This window comes from Artibeus jamaicensis, unplaced genomic scaffold (genome assembly GCF_021234435.1).
Source record: "Artibeus jamaicensis isolate MK-2021 breed Jamaican fruit bat unplaced genomic scaffold, CSHL_Jam_final contig_241, whole genome shotgun sequence".
Taxonomy (NCBI): domain Eukaryota; kingdom Metazoa; phylum Chordata; class Mammalia; order Chiroptera; family Phyllostomidae; genus Artibeus; species Artibeus jamaicensis.
Genome location: NW_026521509.1, coordinates 5633796 through 5655098, shown reverse-complemented (window position 1 = coordinate 5655098; position 21303 = coordinate 5633796). Strand labels below are relative to the sequence as shown.

Genomic DNA, 21303 nt, shown 5'->3' with positions numbered 1-21303 from the left:
GAGGTTGTGGCAAAGATGGGACCCAAGCCATGGTATGATTAGCATTGTGTCAGCCATGACCCTGAAGACCTTGGGCACCAACCAGGGAGCATAAACTCTGTAATATCTCTAAATACGAGTTATATGTTCACTTTATAAAACTATAGAGTATTACTGTTTTACGCAAAAAACAATCCACAATGCAACAGTCCACTATTGCACAGTCAAAAAAGTAAAATCTAGAATTTAGCAGGTTTCCAATTTATAGTACCACAGAATAATAAATGGTGCTGGTTATAATGTTAATGATATAGTTAACTAGCCAATACATTCACATAATCAGGGCACTCTCATTTACCAACAACATAGTTCCTTTCTGATGTTCTATAAGGAGGGTAGGAACACAGAATCATAGAGAGAAAAAGAATTAAAGTAACAAATGTAAGAATCTTCAGATTTTGTTGCATGACAGTAAATATTCCTTTTGATGAAAAGTCAAAAAGAAAATAAAGTGCCAAATTATAGCTTCATTAGCTTAGCTCTTGAAATAGCTTAGATTTTAAATACCTACATCCTTTAAAGTGATGATGTTGGGGTGTTGTCCATATCGCATCAAAATTTCAATTTCTTCCGAAGGATCTCTCTTATTTTTGTCAATGATCTAAGAAATAAGACAAGAAAAGGTTTAGATAAAAAGAAATTATTTTCTTTGCCTAAAAATTAATGATGTTATTTTGCCCTGGCTGGTGTAGCTCAGTGGATTGAGAACCAGAGGATCGAGGTTCAATTTCCAGTCAGGGCACATGCCTGGGTTGCAGGCCAGTTCCCAGCAGGGGACACATGAGAGACAACCACACATTGATATTTCTCTCCCTCTCTCTTTCCCTTCCCCTCTTAAGATAAATAAATGAAATCTTTTAAAAAATTAATGATATTATTTTCAATTTGATATTTTTAAGTAAATGCTTAAAACTCAAGAGCGATGCTTGTCTCATATTATTTTAACATTTAGAAATGTCCTATAACTAAAACAATAATAAAAAGACCACTTTCTTTAACATTATATTCCATTTAATTGAAGCTATACTAATTCATAATGGGATCCACATGTAACAGTGATTGTCACAATTAGTCAACCCTAACATACTACACTAAAATAAAACTATTCAGAATCAAGACATTGACAAAATACATTGTTTCTCCAAATTAAAGCCTTAGAAAAAATTTCAAAATGAAAATATTAAGCTTTAATAGTTCTTCATCATTATCTTATCTTTGCAATTCTTCACTAGCTCCACTGGAAAATGTGTCATTTAACTCACATATACAAGACAAAAACAGTTATGTTCAAGGACAATACCTTCACTGCAAATTCCATGTTGGTAACTGTATGTATGCATCGCTTGCAAACAGAATATGAGCCAACACCTATATCTTCTTTCAATTCATATACTTCACCAAATTGTGCAGCATTTCCATTTATCTGTTTTTTCAAAGTAAAATACTAAGAATAATGAAATACTTTCACATTTTTATCTTTTCTCCTAAATATTTACAGGGTTGGACAAAAGTAGGTTTACAGTTGTTCATATGGAAAATAATACAATAATCAATAAATCATAATACAAGAATATACTTTGTTTTGTGTACTTACAACTGTAAACCTACTTTTGCTCCACCCTGTATTCATCTTAAATCTTTAAAAAATCATGAATAATCCATTTCTGAAAACTTTTATCAGTATATATGAAGGGATTAACCAGCTCAGAGCTGGTCCTAAATTGTAGGCTTTCTAGATCCCCAAAGCCAACACAATAAATCAACTGGCTTTACATATCATCATTACATTTCCTTGTCAAAAGAGATTATATAAATATAATTAAAGGTTACTACTGTCTGCCTTATTTTAAAACATATGGAAACATCTTTAATTCATTATTATATGAAGGAGGACCCCCCAAAAACTGGAATTATCTTCTGCAGGGCGGGTCCCCTGTAGTACAGGTTTCCCCCGCTAGGTGAATGTTCTAGAATCCATCTGTATCAGTGGACCAGATGGCATTGTTGTAAGAGGCTGTGTTTGGCTTCAGTGAATTTTTTTGAAGACTCTTTTAATGCATTTGTCCATTTCATGATGTGTGATTTATGAGCATACCAACCCAAACTGCTCTTGAGTATCTGGCAGTTTTTGACCAAAAAATGGCAGGACTCCTGTGCTCTACCTGCCCTGTTCACCTTATATTGCTCCAAGTGACTTTTTTTGTCCCCCTCCCCTGATGAAAAAAGTCCTTAAAGGGCAATATTTTCCCAGTGTAGTAGAGGTAAAACCAAAAAAGCTAGAAGCACTAAAAGGTATCAAAATGCATGAGTTCAAAAACTGTTTTGAGCAGTGGAAAAAATATCTTGATAGGTGTACTGCATCGAATGGAGAGAACATGGAAGGTGACTGAAGTTTAAACATGTGAGAATAAGTACACAGTTATTTAAAAATAAATTCCTTTTTTTGGGTCCCCTCTGGCCTCATACACAGAAATAAATAAAGTTAAAAATCATGTAAAGTTATTATACAGCCATTTAAAATAACCAAAATATATAATTATCCCTAAACAAATAATCTGATTAAGCAAAATTTACCTGAACAATTGGTAATACATTTGCACTGGTAATAGGAGTAATTTTATATTCTTCTGCAATAGATGTTGCAACAAAGCTGAATCCTTTGAAGAGCTGATGAGCATTAGCACTGGCTGGCAAACCAGGAGAATCTAATGTCCAAATAATTATATTTAATTAGAATTACAAAGACTTATATGATATAAAATGTTGGCATTTCTTTGAATATGAAAGAAACCATTCCATGTTATCATCAGACATACTATATCACTTATTTGATTTATTATATGTTATTTGTCTTCCCACCCTACTATGCAAGTTCCATGTGGATTGAAATTTTCATTTATTCTGTTCACTGCTGCATCCTCACTGGTAGTGTATTATAGGTACTCAGTATTTGTTGAGCTAGTGTATGAAACAGATTCTATTAAAAGTAAACCTAAGAGTCAGAATAATATATCTCATGTCTTGCCTGTGATCCCCTACCACTGATACATTAATTAGCATATCAAAAGACTTTTAAAACAAAACATTTTACCCTTGCTCTAGTCCCTGCTTCTCTGATAAACATTTCCCATTTAAAAGCCTGTAGCTGACAGTTATCCAAGCAAAGGTGTATGTAGAATCCACATTTCCATGGAGAGCAAACTAACCCTACACAAGTATATAATTCCTTTAGTTTTTACCTAAGAAGCTAGTATACTTTTAACCATCTAATTCAGGGATGTCAGACTCATTTTCACCAGGGGCCACATCAGCCTTGCAGCTGCTTTCAAAGGGCCAAATGTAATTTCAACTCCTTAACAGTTAAGGAGTAGTTACATTTATACAGTCCTGAAATCATTTCAGCCCTTTGAAGGCAATGGTGTGACTGATGTGGCCCCCAGTGAAAATGAGTTTGACACTCCTGAAACTGAATAAAAGCCCTGATGTTACACATAAACATACATTACCTTTAGGTGTTTTTGCAGTAAATTCTGGGTCAAAACAGAAAGTATCATCTGGCTTTCCAGAAGCAGGTTTGAAAGGAGGTTGAACTTCTCTTTTATATAATTTCTAGGAGCAACAGCACAACACAAAAACATATTAGCACTTAAAATTATTATACCCGCCCTGGTTGGTGTGGCTCAGTGTATTAAGCACAAGCCTGCAAACCACAGGGTCACCAGTTCCACTCCCAGCTGGGTCAAATGCCTGGGTTGCAGCCCAGGTCCCCAGTAGGGGGTGCTTGAGAGGCAACCACACTTTGCTCTTTCTCTCCCTCTCTTTCTCCCTCCCTTACACTCTGTCTAAAAATAAAATAAATAAAATCTTAAAAAAATTATTATACTTCTTAAGGGAAAGCAAAACATAGTACAGTCCTGAACAGAAAAATCACAATTTCATAAAATTTCAATAAGATTCAGATACCTCTTAACCAAATTCCAAATATTTGAGAAAGAATGAACAGAATCAAGTGAGATTACAAATAAGTACTGATGCAACATGTTGCTTTTACAAAGAATAATGGTGCCGAGTTTTGGATATCAAAAACAGTTTTGAATTTTTTCTGGTAAAATAACCATACAGAATATGTCACACTGTTACCATGGAGAAATAATGAACAACACTCAGTGATTTCAAAAGTAATAACTAGACTATCTGCAATAACTATATACAAGATCTGTCTAGAAAATGCCCAGCTATTGTTAATATAATGTGAACAGTTTGCGTGAAATAAATGTAACCTAGCAGCCAAGGAGAGTGGACTAAAATGGACAAGCACAAACAATGATGATGTCACTGTATATTCGGTGGGGGCATTACACACCCTTGAGTGAGCATGTGTACCATGTGGCTGTCACATTCAAAATGACTAAATGAGTAGAGCAACGAAATCTGTATCAAATTTTGCACTGAGCTTGAATATTCCTACATGGAAACTATTCAGATGATTCAAAGGCCACAGCTATGGGCAAATGGTGATTGGCAGCTTCACCATGACAACATGCCCACTCATACATCACATCTCATGCAGAGCTTTGGCAAAACATCAAATCACCCAGGTGGCTCAGCCCAGCTACAGCCCATATTTGGCCCCTATGACTTCTGGCTTTTCCCAAAATTAAAATCACCTTTGAAAGAGAAGAGATTTCATACCATCAGTGAGATTCAGGAAATTATGATGGGGCAGCTGATAGCAATTGGAAGAACTGTGTAAGGTCCCAAGGTGCCTACTTTGAACAGAAGTGAGGCATCATTGCCTTATACACAATGTTTCTTGTGTCTTGTACTTCTTCAATAAGTGTTTCTACTTTTCATATTACATGGCTGGATACCTTCTGGACAGACCTAGTATTTCACTTAAAATATTTTGTTTTCCCATAAAAATGTGCATTAAAGGTATTATCTAGGGACCTTATTATAGAATTCAAAAACTTAATCATGTCTATCTAACTTCTTAACATTTATGTTTATGACAGACAAAATCTTGCAGTATATGAACATCTACTTTTTGAGTAACTCTACATTTCTTTAATGTTAGCAGACCCATAGCAGGGAAAAATTAATAGAAAATTAAATGGTTTTGGGAGAACTGGATAGCTACATGCAAAAAAAATGAAACTTGAGCACCAACTTACACCACACACCAAAATAAATTCAAGGTGAACAAAAGACTTAAATATAAGGTGTGACACCATTAAAGTCCTAGAGGAGAACATTGGCAGGAAAATCTGATATTTCATGCAGCAACATTTTTACTGATATGTCCCCTAGAGCAAGGAATATAAAGGAAAGAATAAACAAATGGGATCTCATCAAAATAAAAAGCTTCTGAGTGGCTAAAGAAAACACATTAAAATAAAAAGACAACCAACTGTATGGGAAAACATATTTGCCAATGATACCTCAGACAAAGGTTTAATCTCCAAAATATAAAAAGAACTTACACGACTCCACTCTAAGAAGACAAGCAACCCAATTAAAAAATGGGAAAAGGGACTTCCGCCAAGATGGAGGCATAGGTGGATGTGCCGTGCCTTCTCACACAACCAAGATTAGAGAAAACTAAATATTAGCAACAGAAAACACAGCCAGAACAGGGAAAATTGAACTTTTTGGAAGTCCGTTAACAACAAATTCTTCAGCCTGACTGGTAAGGGGCGAAACCAGTGGCTGGCGGAGCAGGGTTGCACAGGAGGACTCGGCCAGACACACTCAGGCCCGCGGAATCCAGGCGCAGGGTCAGACCTAGTGAGCGACCCAGCGAGCAACCAGGCGAGCGACCACGGGGGAGACAGCCAGGCCCAGGGCTGCGTGTTGACTGAGGTCGCGCATTTGTGCGAGGGTGGACAGGCGAGGGAGTGGGCGGTTGGACCGGGCAGGCAGGTCCCCACGGCAAGGGGCAGTGGAGGGCACCGCCATTTCCCTGCTCTGACCCCACCTCCACATACAGCGTCATAACCCAGCGACTCTGAGTGGCCCGGCCCAGGTGAACCACCTAAGGCACTGCTCCTCCGCACCCAGCTGTGAAAAGCGGCAGAGGGGGTCGCCATTTCCCCGCTCTGGCCACGCCCCCACATGCAACGTCACAACCCAGCAACCTGGGAATCCAAGGCGCCACTTCTTAAAGGGGCCGAACAGACCAAGAATGGCGCAGGAGGATCTCAGAGCCCCAGAGCCAATAAATCTAAGCGATGAAGAAATAGCAAAACTCACAGATGCACAGTTTAAAACATTGGTGATCAGGATCCTCACAGAACTGGTTGATTATACCGACAAATTAGACAAATATATGAAGGCGAAACTAATTGAAATGAATGGAATTGCACAGGACACCAATAGCAATGAAAAGGAAACTGGGACTCAAATCAATGGAGTGGACCAGAAGAAAGCAAATAATGGCCAAACAGAAAAGAGTCAAGAAGCAAGAATTCAAAGAAATGAGGAGAGTCTTAGGAACCTTCAGGACATCTTTAAACGCTCCAACATCCGAATTATAGGGGTACCAGAAGGGGGAAAGGCACAGCCACCAGTGGAAAACTTATTTGAACAAATAATAAAGGAGAATTTCCCCAATCTGGCAAAGAAAATAGAATTCCAGGAAATCCAGGAAGCTCAGAGAGTACCAAAGAAGTTGGACCCAAGAAGGAACACACCAAGGCACATCATAATTACATTAGCCAAGATTAAAATGAAGGAGAGAATCCTAGAAGCAGCAAGAGCTAAGGGAACAGTCACCTACAAAGGAGTCCCCATCAGACTGTCAGCGGATTTCTCAAAAGAGACCTTACAGGCAAGAAGGGGCTGAAAAGAGGTATTCCAAGTCATGAAATCTAAAGACCTACAACCAAGATTGCTCTATCCAGCAAAACTTTCATTTAAAATGGAAGGACAGATAAGGTGCTTCTCAGATAAGATCAAATTCAAGGAGTTCATCATCACCAAGCCCTTATTATATGAAATGTTAAAGGTACTTATCGAAGAAAAAGAAGTTAAAGAAACATGAACAGTGAAAGGACAACAAATTCACAGTTATTAACAACCACACCGAAAACAAAAGCAAACTAAAAGGACAGCTAGATCAGGAGTGGAAACATAGAAATGAAGATCTCAAGGAGGGTTAGCAACAGGGGAGTGGGAGGAGGAGAAGGGGGGAGAAGGTACAGAAAATAAGTAGCATAGACAGTAGATAGAAAATAGATGGGGGGGGCAAGAATAGCATGGGAAATATAGAATCTAAAGGACTTGAGACTAAAGGTCATAAACTAAAGGGGGGGATGGGGGGATGGGGGGTAGGGTGGAGGGGAATAAAGGGAGAATAGAACAACTGTAACAGCATAATCAATAAAAAAATTTTAAAAAAATGGGAAAAGGACTTGAACAGACTCTTCTCCAAGGAGGACATACAGAGGAGCCAGAGACACATGAAAAGATGCTCAATATCTCTCTGATAGCTAACGATATTGAGCACCTCTTCATGTGTCTCTGGATATTCTGTATGTCCTCTTTGGAGAAGTGTCTGTTCAAGTCCTTTTCCCAGTTTTTAATTGGGTTCGATGTCTTCCTAGAGTGGAGTCTTGTAAGTTCTTTGTATATTTTGGAGATTAAACCTTTGTCTGTTCATAGCAGCACAATTTACAATAGCCAAGAGCTGGAAGCAACCTAGGTGCCCGTCAGTAAATGAATGGATCAAAAAATTGTGGTACATATACACAATGGAATTCTATGCAGCAGAGAGAAGGAGCTACTACCCTTTGCAACAACATGGATGGAACTGGAAAGCATTATGCTGAGTGAAATAGGCCAGGCATTGAAGGACAAATACCATATGATCTCACCTTTAACAGGAAGCTAAATAACAAAATAAACAAGCAAATAGAATAAAAACAAAGACACTAAAATAGAGAACAAGTGGGCAGCGACCAGAGGGGAGAGGGAAGGGAATTTAAGGGGAAAACCGAGGAGGGATTTTGAAGAACAGGTATGAAAGACACAGGGATGAGGACTGTGGGGAGGGGGGGGATGGGAAGGAGGTGGGGAGATGGGGCGGAGGGGGGGTTGGGATGGGAGAAATTGACAAAAGAAAACTGTACTTGAAAAATAACTCAATAAATTTTAAAAAAAAGATGCTCAATATCAATCACTAGCTATCAGAGAGATGCAAATTAAAACAATAATGAGATACCTCTTTACACCAATCAGAATGGCTATTATAAACAAAGCAACAAACAACACGTGTTCGATAGGTTGTGGGGAAAAGGGCACCCTAGTTCACTGTTGGTGGGATTGCGGACTGGTACAACCATTATGGAAAACAGTATGGGATTTTCTCAGAAAACTAAAAATGGACCTGCCTTTTGATCCAGCAATTCCGCTGCTGGGATTATATCCTAAGAATCCTAAAACATCAATATCAAAGAACCTATGCACCCCAATGTTCATAGCAGCACAATTTACAATAGCCAAGAGCTGGAAGCAACCTAGGTGCCCGTCAGTAAATGAATGGATCCAAAAATTGTGGTACATATACACAATGGAATTCTATGCAGCAGAGAGAAAGAAGGAGCTCCTACCCTTTGCAACAGCATGGATGGAACTGGAAAGCATTATGCTGAGTGAAATAAGCCAGGTGTTGAAAGACAAATACCATATGATTTCACAGGAAGCTAAACAACAAACAAGCAGGCAAAATAAAAACAAAGACACTGAAACGGAGAACAGGGGGACAGCAACCAGAGGGGAGAGGGGAGGGAATTTCAGGGGAAAAAGGGGAAGGATTTACAGAAACTAGTATAAAGGACACATGGACAACTAAAGTGGGTGGAAATGGGAGGGAGGTGGGGAGCACTGGGGGGTGGGCTGGGATGGGAGTAAAAGACAGAAAACTGTACTTGAACAATAATTAAATTAAAAAAAGAAAATTAAAATAATTTTCATTTACTTTTATATAAACATTCCATTGTTCATTTAAATTATGAGCAATGAACATAAACTGTTCAGGTATAAGAATGATGGAAAATTGCCCTGGCTGGTGTAGCTCAGTGGATTGAGCGTGGGCCTGCGAACAAGACAATCGCGGTTCGATTCCCAGTCAGGGCACATGCCTGGGTTGCAGGCCAGTTCCCAGCAGGGGATGCACAAAAGGCAACCCTACATTGATGTTTCTCTCCCTCTCTCCTTCCCTTCCCCTCTAAAGATAAATAAATAAAATCTTAAAAAAAAAAGAATGATGGAAAATAAAAATTTCTAGTTTTCTAGTTTAGGGAAAAGGAAGAGTATAGAAGCATCACTAAAAAATAACACATGTGTATAAGGACCCCAAAAGAGTTGTGCACACAAATATGGCAAAGGGAACTCCCATGCACCATGTGAATTAAGTGACCTTTTAGGGTATTAACATTAATGATTTACAAAAAATAAATCAAAATATTGCCTTCTAAAATGTCTTCTATAAACCAGATTAAATAATGATTAGATCAGCAAATAGTGTCTCTCTAACTCTGCTCTAGAATTCAAGACATTTTCTTTTGAAAAAATGTTCAGTACCAATCCCAGAACTAGAAAATCAAAAACACTTACCTGATAGTACATATGATTGATAGTACATAAAATATACCTAGAGCTGTGTTGCCAAACAGATTAACAAAAATGGGTTTTTCTAAGAAAAGCTTACTAGCTAGGAATTGCAACTTTATACACACACACACACACACACACACACACACACACAAAGACCTAGCAGAGTTTCACAATATTTCTGTTTTCACATCTTCTCAAAATTTAGTGAAATACCTGTACCAAGATATTCAGTCCTTAAGAAATTTAATTTTTCTAATACATGACAAAGAACCACTTGAAATTAAATAACATGTTAGATTCTTCAGAATTCATTTTGTGTAATAATCTGCCCTATCATTCATTCTTTTTCCCCTTTCACATTCTCCTCCTCCACATTCTCCAACCTGGAACAGGGGAGAATATTAATCATACTTAACAGGTAAAACAAATGAGAAACAAAAATTCAGTAAATATCATCCACATATTTACTGGTTTAAGTTACTTTTATTTACAGGTGTAGCATATTATGGCAGTTACCTTGACCCAGAAGATGTCTGGATGAATTTGCAACAACACAGATAGATCTTGAGGGTATTATACTAAGTGAAATAAGTCAGGTGTGAAAGGATAAAACCATATGATTTCACTCATATGTGAAATATAAAACAAAAAAAGAAACAAATCAACAAACAAAAGAAAAAAAAACAAGCTCATAAATACAGACAACAGATTGCTGGTTACCAGGAGGAAAGTGGGGGGAGGGTAAAATGGGTAAAGATGGTCAAATACATGGTGACAGATGAAAACTAGACTTTTGGTAGTGAGCATGCTATAGTGTATATAGATATCGAATTATAATGTTGCATACCTGGAACTTATATTATTAACCAATGTTACCCCAATAAAATTATCATACTAGCAAAACAAATGAATTTATCAGCAAAGTCCATATATTACCATTGACTCTTCAGTTTTGAATTATATTAAAATGACTCAATAAGAAACTTTCTACTGAACTTACATTCCAGTCAATATTTGCAAAAAAATTATGTCTTTTGATTTCCTCAACTCCTTCTGAACCTATAAAAACAGAAAGAGTTTTTTACTGGTGTGACTTTCTTCAATCTTTATAGGTGGCTTTCAGGCTGTTATCTATAAAGAGGAGTACACATATTTTATATATTCCTTGTAGGGTAAGGTTTATGATTTTTCATTTGATATTTTATTAATTGGTTCTTTCGATTTAATATGAAAAAATAAATTATATACACATTAAGCACATAGAATAACATGAAATACTAAAATACCTTCCAAAGCAAATAAAAATCATGTCTGATATGACATTAAAATGTAAGTAAATGTTCTTTTCTTCATAATGAACTTATGACCTCATATATATATGCCAAATTAAAAAGTACATCATAAAGTGACTGGAATTTTAACCTAAGGACATAAATAGAATAGATAATAGGATTACCTGAAAGTGGACAAATAACAAGCAGTTATGAAAACATAGTATTCACCTTGAAGTACATTGGGACAAGAAAATAATTATCTTCAAATATCTAAAAGGATTACCTGTACCATTCTGTGGATAATTTCAAAAGAGGAAATCCACATGCTATACATAATAATGTATATTAAACAGAAGTACTGAATAGCTAGATCATTCCATTTTTAATCATAGACATAACAGAACTTACTGGAATCTTTGAATGTACAAAACACAAAGTTCTAGGTATAAATGTATAGTGGCAGTAAAGAACTTAAGCCAGAATACATAAAGTTATAATCATTCTCTCAAAGCATGCAGTGCATTATTACAAAAGCTAAGAAAATAAACAATACCCAATCTATTAGCTGGATTCCTTTTGAATAACATCCTTAGCAGACTTTGTGCTTCAGCACTAAGAAACTGAGGCATTCCAAGTTTTGCTCTGGAAAAGATGATTTTAGAAAATTTCATTTAAATCTAGCCACACTTCTCAATTTACAAATCTCCAAAAGAATTTTAAAGAATGCTTGCACAGTGGTAGATAATGTCCCCCATATGATAGAAAAAAAATAAAACACAGTATATAAATGTTCTTTTGTATGAATTTAAACCCACAACAAATTTCTCAAACTGAAAGCAAAAAATTTTCCTAAAAGAAAAAAATAATGTTTATACTTACTTTAATATCATATTCATGGTCTCATTTCTGTCTTTACCTTGAAATGGCAGAGTACCAGTAAGCATTTCAAACTAAAACAAACAAACAAAAAGATAATATAATCAATTTAGCACACCTTGGAATATACAATGAAATTCTTTAGGAAAAAATTAAGACTTATATGATCATCAAATCACACGGAATCTATTGTACATGACAGTGTGACAAAATAGGAGCAAAAAACTAGGTCACTTAAGGAAATACACTTCTGGTACCCCACTATATATAACTCAACTGATAGATGATCAGTAAATTAAACCAGCCAATTGTTTTCAGTGCTGTTGGGTTTGGTTAAGTTACCAAAGAAATTTGGAAATAGACACAAGGCATTTTCTTTGCAAAGATATGCTCTTAAAGCAAACAATTTAACCAACAAAGGAAACTAAAAATAAGCATTAAACAATTTCAAATTTATAAATTATCAAGAAAGATTTAACCATTCTCATTCCCCTCACTCCTCTAAATATAGGAACTAAAAAGGAGAAGTTACACACACATACATACAACACACACTCACCAATAACTTCTTTAAAAAGAAAAAACTGAGACAGTTGTACACATCATGAGGAAAATATTTTCCCTAAAAGATTTAATTGCAATGCAAATGATTAGAACGTTAATTAATGGTATAAAAAAGACTAGGTCTAAAAATGGTCATCATAGTACATTAAATTTTTTATATCAATATTAAAACCTTAAACTTAGATTCAGTAACGGCTTTGGCCTCAGTCCTCTGTTCATTATGAACTCAAAACCTCAGTTATTAGCTTATCCATTCAACTCTGTCCTATATCCTGATGACTCGCAAATCTGATTCAGCCTCAATCTCTCCCAAGCCCCAGTTTTCCCTACCAAATTGATATTAATGGTTCTCAACTGGAAACTGAAGGGATAGCTATGAGAGTCAAAGAAGAGGGAAAAAGAAGGGAATTATGATGTATGGGAATCATCTCTCTCAAACTCCAATCTCCCACCCCCAAGCCTTTCAAATGTCTTTAAGATTTCCTCTTCTACACTCTATAACTTTACAACTGTTTTGTAAGGAGACCTTGTTGACCTTTGTACTTCTAGTTTCCTCCATTTACAATCCATTTATATAATTCTGTCAAGGCTAATCTTCCCTGCAAAACACTTTTTCCTATAATTACTATCCTGTTTGAGAACCTTCAAATTTCCTGCTCCCCAGAAAATTACATGCAAAGACTTAAGACTTATAGCCCCATTTCCTCCACCATCACCCTCATTCTTCACTACTATTCTAGTCAATGTATTCTCCAGGTCTTTGCTAATATGATCACAATATTATCCTTCTTGACATGTAGCTATTTAAATTTTATCCATCTTTGAAGGATGATTTTGAGGTCCCTTCTCCACTTTTCATACATCAGCTTTTATTTAATTCTAGTTTAAATTTCTAAGGTACTTCCAGTCAGTTTACTTAGCTATCCCAATTGTTTCCTCAAGCAGACTGCATGCCTTCTTAGGTCACAGAAAATGCCAAATATTGTACTTCTAGTCAGTTCTTACCCCACTGCCTTCCCCAAATGCCGGTCTTATAAAAGGCATTCAGTATACTGATGTGAGTCATATTAAGTGTCATTCAGTGATAAATAGGCAAAATGGATTATCAGGCTTCAAAATCAAACTGTATCTAATTCAATAGCTAGTCATTTATTAACCTAATTAACACTGCAACTTATATGTTTAATCTTCTACCAGATTAGTTAGTGAATATGCCAACTGTAGTAGGTACCGAGGGAGACAAAGGGTAGTGTGACATATGACTGCTCTCCTCAAGAGGTTGAAAATCTTACTATGGACAAGCCTGAAACAATCTGACAATAAGGCAATGTATGGTAAGGTGTTAAATCCTACGATAATTAATTAAAATACTATATAACTACTAAAACCTGGTAGACCTTTTTCTATTGTTTTTACAGCTGAACTACAATAGTAAATAAGCTTCAGGAATATCACATAATAATAAAACATTTAGGTATCTTACAAGTAGCCATGTCACTATATAAATTATTCTAATATTATTGACTATATTCCTTATGCTGTATATGTTATAAGATGCTTATGACTTATTTTATAACTAAAAGCTTCTATGTCTTAATCCCCTTTACCCTTTTCAAACATCCCCCCACTGACCTCCCCCGAGGCAGCTATCAGTCTATCAGTTTGTTCTCTGTCAGTCTGTTTTTGTTTTGATTTGTTCGTATTATTTGTTTAGATTCCACATGAAAACGAAATCATTCAAAATTTGTGTTTTGTCTGTCTTATTTCACTAAGCCAAATACTCTCTAGATCCATCCATATTGCCTCAAATGGCGAGATTTTATTCTTATTTATGGCCAAGTAATATGCCATTGTGTAAATGTATCACATCATTTTTATACATTCATCTATTAGTGGATACCTAAGTTGCTTCCATATCTTGGTTATAGTAAATACTAATGAAATGTACATAGAGGTGCATATATCTTGTCAAATTAGTGTTTTCATTTTCTTTGGATAAATACCCAGAAATGGAATTGCTGGGTTGTATGGCAGATCCATTTTTAATTTTTTCAGGTTACTTCATACTGTTTTCCACAGTGACTACACCAATTTAAAATCCCACCAACAGCACAGGAGGGTTCCCTTTTCTCCACAACCTCTCCAACACTTGTCATTTGTTGACTTTTTGATAATAGCCACTCTCACAGATCTGAGGTGTTATCTCATTGTGGTTTTGATTTGCATATCCCTGATGATTAATGATGTTGAGAATATTGTCATGCATCTACTGGGATCTGCATATCTTCTTTGCAGACATATCTGTAAATAGATATTTCTGTTCATCTGTTCATCTTTTCATCAGATTTTTTTGATGTTGCCATGTTTGAGTTCTTTATATATTGTGGATATAAAATGCTTCATAATATACATCATTTGCAAAATTTCCTCCCATTAATTTCCTCCCGTTGATGATTTCTCTTGGTGTATAAAAGCTTTTTTAGTTCGCTATAGTCCCATTTGATTATTTTTGCTTTTGTTGCTCTTGCCTGGAAGACATAACTCCCCCCCAAAAATTGCTAAGACCAATGTCAAAGAGTTTATTTACTGCCTAGGTTTTTCTTCTAGGCACTTTAGGTTTCAAAAGACAACTGCCATTGTATCTAGTAACTTTAAAATAAGCCAGAACACCAAACTCCTAATTCTTACTGTAAACAGCTAGCCAAGCACAAGTTTTAAAATTATCATGAATTATTGAAATCCTATTCTCACCTGACACTTTCTCAAATTTAAATTAAAATTTTCTAAATACTACTGATTTTATATTAGCATAATTTTAGAAAATAACACTACTTACCATAAGCACACCATATGACCACCAATCAGCACTCTGGGAATGACCTCTCCTATTTACTACTTCAGGAGCCATATACTCCACTGTACCACAAAATGAGTAGGCCTTCTTTTCTTGATCTACTGATTCCTTGCTGAGTCCAAAATCTATAATAACAATTTACATAAAAATATATGTGAAGATCTTCAGAAAATAGAAAATGCCAAAAGAAACAAAATTATACATTTAAACCTTAAAATCATCCATGGATGTTCTATAATTACTGTTAAGAAAGCTGTGATACCAATAATAGAAAATAGCCTATATTTAATAATGATACTGTTTAAGAGCATTTAAAGATTGCTCAGTTAAATCTCATCTGAAAATATGTTTTCATGTCTATACTAGAGTAACATTCAACAATTTGAGTCAACAATTAAATCGAAGCTGTCATAGAGGTCTAAGTTTTTAAAATATACTAAAACAAAAGAAATAGTAACTTATACTTTTAAAAATATTGAAAAAGCTCATTTTGATTTAGCTTTGGTGAGTTTCCATTTTTGTTTAAAATTAATCTTATTTTTATATACTAGCAATGAAAATTTAGAAATTGAAATTTTTAAAGTGCCACTTATAATAACACCAAAAATACCCTTGAAGTCCATAAGTATGAATATACAAAGTATATGGAAGACCTGTACGCTGAAAACTAGGAACACTGATGAAAGAAATTAAAGTAGATCTAAGTAAATGGCGAGATATACTGTGTGTATGGTTTGGAAAATTTGGTGTTGTTAAAGGTATCAATCCCCCCAAAACTGATGTAAAGATTCAATTAAACTTTAATAAAATTCCCAGCAAGTTTTTTTGTAGAAATTAATAAGCTGAATAAAATAAATAAAACTTATATAAAAAGACAAAGCAATATGATACCCAAAACAATTTAGAAAAAGGAGAAAATAATTGAAGAACTTATACTACCTGACTTCCATACTTATCATAAACTTAATTACAGTAATCAAGAGAATGTGGTATTGAAGAAAAGCTAGACATAAACACACAAATAAATAGTCTCCGAGAATAAACTGACACATACAGTCAATTCTGCTATAATGTTTGTTTTGAAAATACAAATTTTTCTAATGCAGTTGATACATTAGGAAACAACTTGAGGAAAACATGAATTTGAATATTATATTTCATGTTGGGTTATGTTCAATTTGTCTGTAAGAAGCATTAGATGAAACACCAGAAAACTGCACCTCACTGAACCAAGCCCAGTAGAAATTCATACATTCAAACACTTTAAACATCTACCAAGTATTTCAGCTCACCATGTGTGTTACAAGCCACGCTTGTCCACCTGTAGTGTTATACTTCCCTCCCAATTCCAAATAAACTACCTTCCACCTCTTCACGATAACTTAAAAACTGCAACCTTTCTGACAGTAAGTCTACAAGTGAAATTAAAATTTTTTCAAGGGGAGGTACCATATTTATTACAGTATTTATATACTCTTAATAATTTAGATTATGTAAAACAATGATACCATTTTTATCAGTTTCCTATGTTGCTCCAATGTGTCAATGGTTATATAGTTACCACTAAACTCTTAACCCATATTCAACATAAGTCCCATGCTTTTTATTATGCAATACTGCATAATGCAATGATTTTGAAGATCAAATGTGTTGTATTATAATAGAACTGGCTATATATTGTCAATTGATTTCTGACAAAGACCTAAAAGCAATTCCATGAAGAAAGGTCAGTCATTTTAACAAATGGTGACAGAACAACAGGTTACTGACATAAAAATCTTTATCTATACTACAAATAAACATTAAATCAATATGAATCACAGAACTAAATGTAAAACCTAAAACTGTAAAATTGCCAAAGAAATATAAGAGACTATATTTGTGATTTTGGATTTGGCAAGGATTTCTTAGATATAACATCAAAACTATAATCCCTAAAATAGAAGTGCTGGTAACTGAACTTTATCAAAATCAAAAACTTCTTTTCAGCCCTGGCTGGCATAGCTCAGTGGATTGAGCACAAGCTGCGAACCAAAGGGTCGCAGGTTCAATTCCCAGTCGGGGCACATGCCTGGGTTGCGGGCCAGGTCCCCAGTGGGGGCCAGCCACATAAGAGGCAACCACACACTGATGTTTCCTTCTCTCTCTTTCTCCCTCCATTCCCCTCTCTAAAAATAAAAGGAAAAAAAAACTTCTTTTCCAAAGATATCATTGAGAAAATGAAAAAGAGGCTGTAGTCTGAAAGAAAATATTTGCAAATCAAATATCTGATAAAGGACTTCTATTCAGAGTAAAAGCAAATGCACAGGAATAGAGGGACAATTGGGAGGATGGACTGTGACAGTGGCGGAGATGGAGTAGGGGTGAGCAATGGAGGAAAGGGCAGTACAACTGTAACAGAACAATAATAAAAATAAATAAATAAGTAAATAAGTAAATCTCTAGCTCTAATTTTGTTAGATTTATTTATGTTTTTGTCTTTTGCAACTATGCACATGTCAATTTTCAAAAATTAAATTTTTCCACTAACATAAACAAACACTCATAAATGAATAATAAGAAAACAAACAATACAATTTTTTAATGGGAGAAAGATCTGAACAGACACTTCTCCAAAGAAATAAATACATGAAAAGATGCTCAATGTCATTAGCTACTAAGGGAAATGCAAATTAAAACCACAATGAGATACTATACTACATAGCCATTAGAGCTAAAATAAAAAATGCTGCCAGTATCAATAATGGTGAGGGCGCAAAGCAAACAGAGCTCTCATACATTGCTAGTGGCTATGCAAAATGGCACAGACACATTAGAAAACATTTTGGACTTTTCTCATTAAGTGAAACGCACTTACCACATGACCAAGCAATCCTACTCCCTTAGTATTTACTCAAGTGAAATAAAAGTTTATGTTCACATAAAACCTATATGTGAATATTTATGGTGGCTTTATTCTTCACTGCTGAATTAAACAGGAAACAACCCAAATACCCCTTAATTGGGGACTAGATAAACAAATCATGGTACCATTATAAAATAGAACATTACTCAGCAATTAAAAAGCAAGCATTGGTACATACAACAATATAGATGAATCTCAAATGTATTATCCTAAATAAATGAAGCCAGACTCAAAAGCCTATATATGTACTTTAAGCCTATATTACATGTGGAAAAGGCAGAACCATAGGGCCAGAGAGCAAATTGGTGGTTGTCTATGGATAAAGGGAGGATTGACTTGTAGTGGGAAAATTGGGGTTGGGGTGTGATGGAACTTTTATATCTTGATATTTGTGGTAGTTTTAAGACTGTATGCATTTATCCAAGCTTACAAAACAAACTATACATGAAAGAGTAATTTTTCTTAAATTAAACTTTATATATAAAAACTATTAAAAACTTACTGCAGTTATATGAAGTAAAACAGATGCTGTTTACCCTTCGCCCAATTTCCCCCATGGTGATATCTTACAAAAACTATATGACAACATCACAATCACAGTATTGGCAATGACGCTGTCAAGATACAGAATAAATCCAGCACTATAAAGATCTAAAAGATAACTTTTACTCTATATAAATTATACCTTAATTCTATAAATGAAGAAAGCTATGAGCCCCGATTAGTTTTTAAATAAAATACCAACATTAATACTTCAATTTACAGACCACAGAAACTGATTTTCTCATCATGCTCAATATTCTAATTTCAAAATCTCTTATCCTTATACAACAATGTAGTATGATTTTTAGCATATTTAAAAATATTTTCAATGCCCCACTATGGTTTTTTTTTATTGTTTTTCAAGTAAAGTTATGCCCATTTCCCCCCTTCACTCCCTGCTACCTGGCTGCATATCCCATTTCAAAAGTAAATGTAATAAAAGCTATTCTTCAAGGTCAGTTCAGCTGAATATAACAACCTTGTAGAGAAGAACATTGGCATCTTTGACATTCCAGTGACAAGAAGAAAGGGAAGAGAATTTTCTTATCCAGAATTAGCTTTCAGAGATTTATGACACTCCACAGAGGTCCTTTGCTGTACTATTTCTGACAAAATGATATTTAACACTAGAATTGGCTCAGTAATGAACTGAACATTTATGTTACATTAAGGGTTAGCTACAGGATTTAAAAAGACATGTTAATCAATGGTTTTTCCAAGTCACTAATTTGAAATAAAAAGAAAATATAGACATCAGCTATATAAAGGTTTTTGGGGGGTTGGGGACAGTATATTTGTGTAACCATATATATGGTCTCCAACCCCCCCAAAATGTAACTCTTTTATGAGACTTTAAAATTTTAAAAGCATGCCCAGAACACAATAATTTAATGAGTATTTACTATTACTAAAAGTAATCTCAGTGATTAATTTGAAAATAATCACAAAATTACTTAAATTTATTTTCTTATGTATAAGTTTGTCCCTTAGTGACCAGAGGGGAGAGGGAAGGAAATTTAAGGGAGAAGGGGGGAAGGATTTGGGGGAACAAATGTGAGGGATGCAGGGAAGAGGGCTGGGGGGGTAGGGGGGAGATGGGGAGCGCGGCACAGGGGGGCTTGGATGGGAGAAATAGACAAAAAACTGTACTTAAAAAATAACTAAATTTAAAAAATGAGAATAAATAAATAAATAGATAATAAAAAATTTAAAAAAAAAGAAATTTGAGATTAAAGAGATGGAGCCATTGGAAAAAAAAAGTTTGTCCCTTAAATACTTAGCTGAAGTGCAGTATGATTTAAATTTCTGACACTGTATGTATTTATTTCCTCTCTTTATAGAAGTTACCCCTGAGTATGACCCTCAGGAAACAAACAACTGCAACCACAGAAAGTTAAAATCAATTATGTGTTTGATATATAATTTCAATGGCAAATTATGAGTGAACATTTTTTATAAACCAAGGAAGTCATATTAAATAGTTTTTAAACAAGACTAGTGGTGGGTGCTACAGAAAAGACATAAAGACAATATAAGTACTACACCAGCAAATATGCAGATATTGTGGGGGTACACACTCTCATTCTACTGATCTTCTGCTATACAATCATAATCGCACTAATGAGGTAAATCAAGGTCAAAGCAAATCAACGTCAAAGCACAGTCACACCAAGGCACCTTTCTATAGTCCACTGCCATTCAGAGCAACCTATTAAACATTACGTTCAGTCTTGTGCCTGGAGTAATTTTAAAGTGTACTTGTAAAAATAAAGGTATTGCCCTCTCTTAAGATTATTATAGGGAAACACAGAATCAGGGTGAAGACCATGCCCAGATGGGACATTCCTGTATCACTACAGCCCACTGCTATAAATGACAAATAGTAATTAATCTAGTACTTTTGACTATAGTATTTAAAATAGAAGGAAGAAATGAAATAGAAAAAGAAGGAACAAAGGAGGGAAGAAAGACACAGAAGGTAAGAAAGAAAGAAAGGAAAAAAAAGAGTGAAAGAGAAAAGACAGGAAGAAAGAATGGAAAATGGAAGAACAGAAAATTAAAAGAATTTTTAAAATACTTGGTTGTGAATGGTCACACGTTAACCAATCACACTGGACTGTTGAAATGTTACATCTGTAAGTTCATTATTCATTATAAAACCCTGAATCATGTTATGATAATAAAACAGTATAAATTATCTACATATTTATTATTGAAGCCATTTTAAGAATGTGTATATATACACACACACACACACATACACACACACACACACACACATTTCTCAAGATGGCTGCAGACTCGGTGGAAACTACACTCAGGTCTTTCAGAAACCATATTTACAGGTGAATTACAGAGCAATCAACCTGAATGACCAAAGGAAGGACAGATGAACAGGAATATTATATCTAAGGAGTTACAGAAGAAGCCTCACAGAGACTGATAAGAAGGGCAGAGACACAGAAGGGGCTGGCCCTTGCACCCACATGTGGCAACTGAGAAGTGGGAGGGATAGCTCAGCAGCAAAACTCCCCCTGAGGAGCATGAGGTCTCAACCCCGTGCCAGGAATTACACCTCAGAGCATCAGGGCTAGGAAGTAGAGCCTGCATAGTATCTGGCAGTGAAAATCAGC

General features: G+C 35.2%; 1 protein-coding gene across 7 annotated transcripts in view; it reads right to left on the bottom strand.

Moving 5' to 3' along the window:
* Window positions 1–21303, bottom strand: part of RPS6KA6 (ribosomal protein S6 kinase A6) — a 125339-nt gene that overhangs the window by 41613 nt on the left and 62423 nt on the right. For 4 of the 7 annotated variants that reach the window (XM_053662437.1, XM_053662433.1, XM_053662434.1 and 1 more), the window contains 9 exons: window positions 15205–15347; window positions 12364–12426; window positions 11808–11878; window positions 11482–11570; window positions 10655–10713; window positions 3546–3648; window positions 2614–2744; window positions 1340–1462; window positions 551–640 (listed from right to left, as the gene is read on the bottom strand). In XM_053662437.1, the coding sequence (XP_053518412.1) occupies window positions 551–640; window positions 1340–1462; window positions 2614–2744; window positions 3546–3648; window positions 10655–10713; window positions 11482–11570; window positions 11808–11878; window positions 12364–12426; window positions 15205–15347 (872 nt within the window). The remainder of the gene's footprint in view (window positions 1–550; window positions 641–1339; window positions 1463–2613; window positions 2745–3545; window positions 3649–10654; window positions 10714–11481; window positions 11571–11807; window positions 11879–12363; window positions 12427–15204; window positions 15348–21303) is intronic. The other 3 variants (XM_053662436.1, XM_037126728.2, XM_037126730.2) reach the window with 1 other exon arrangement.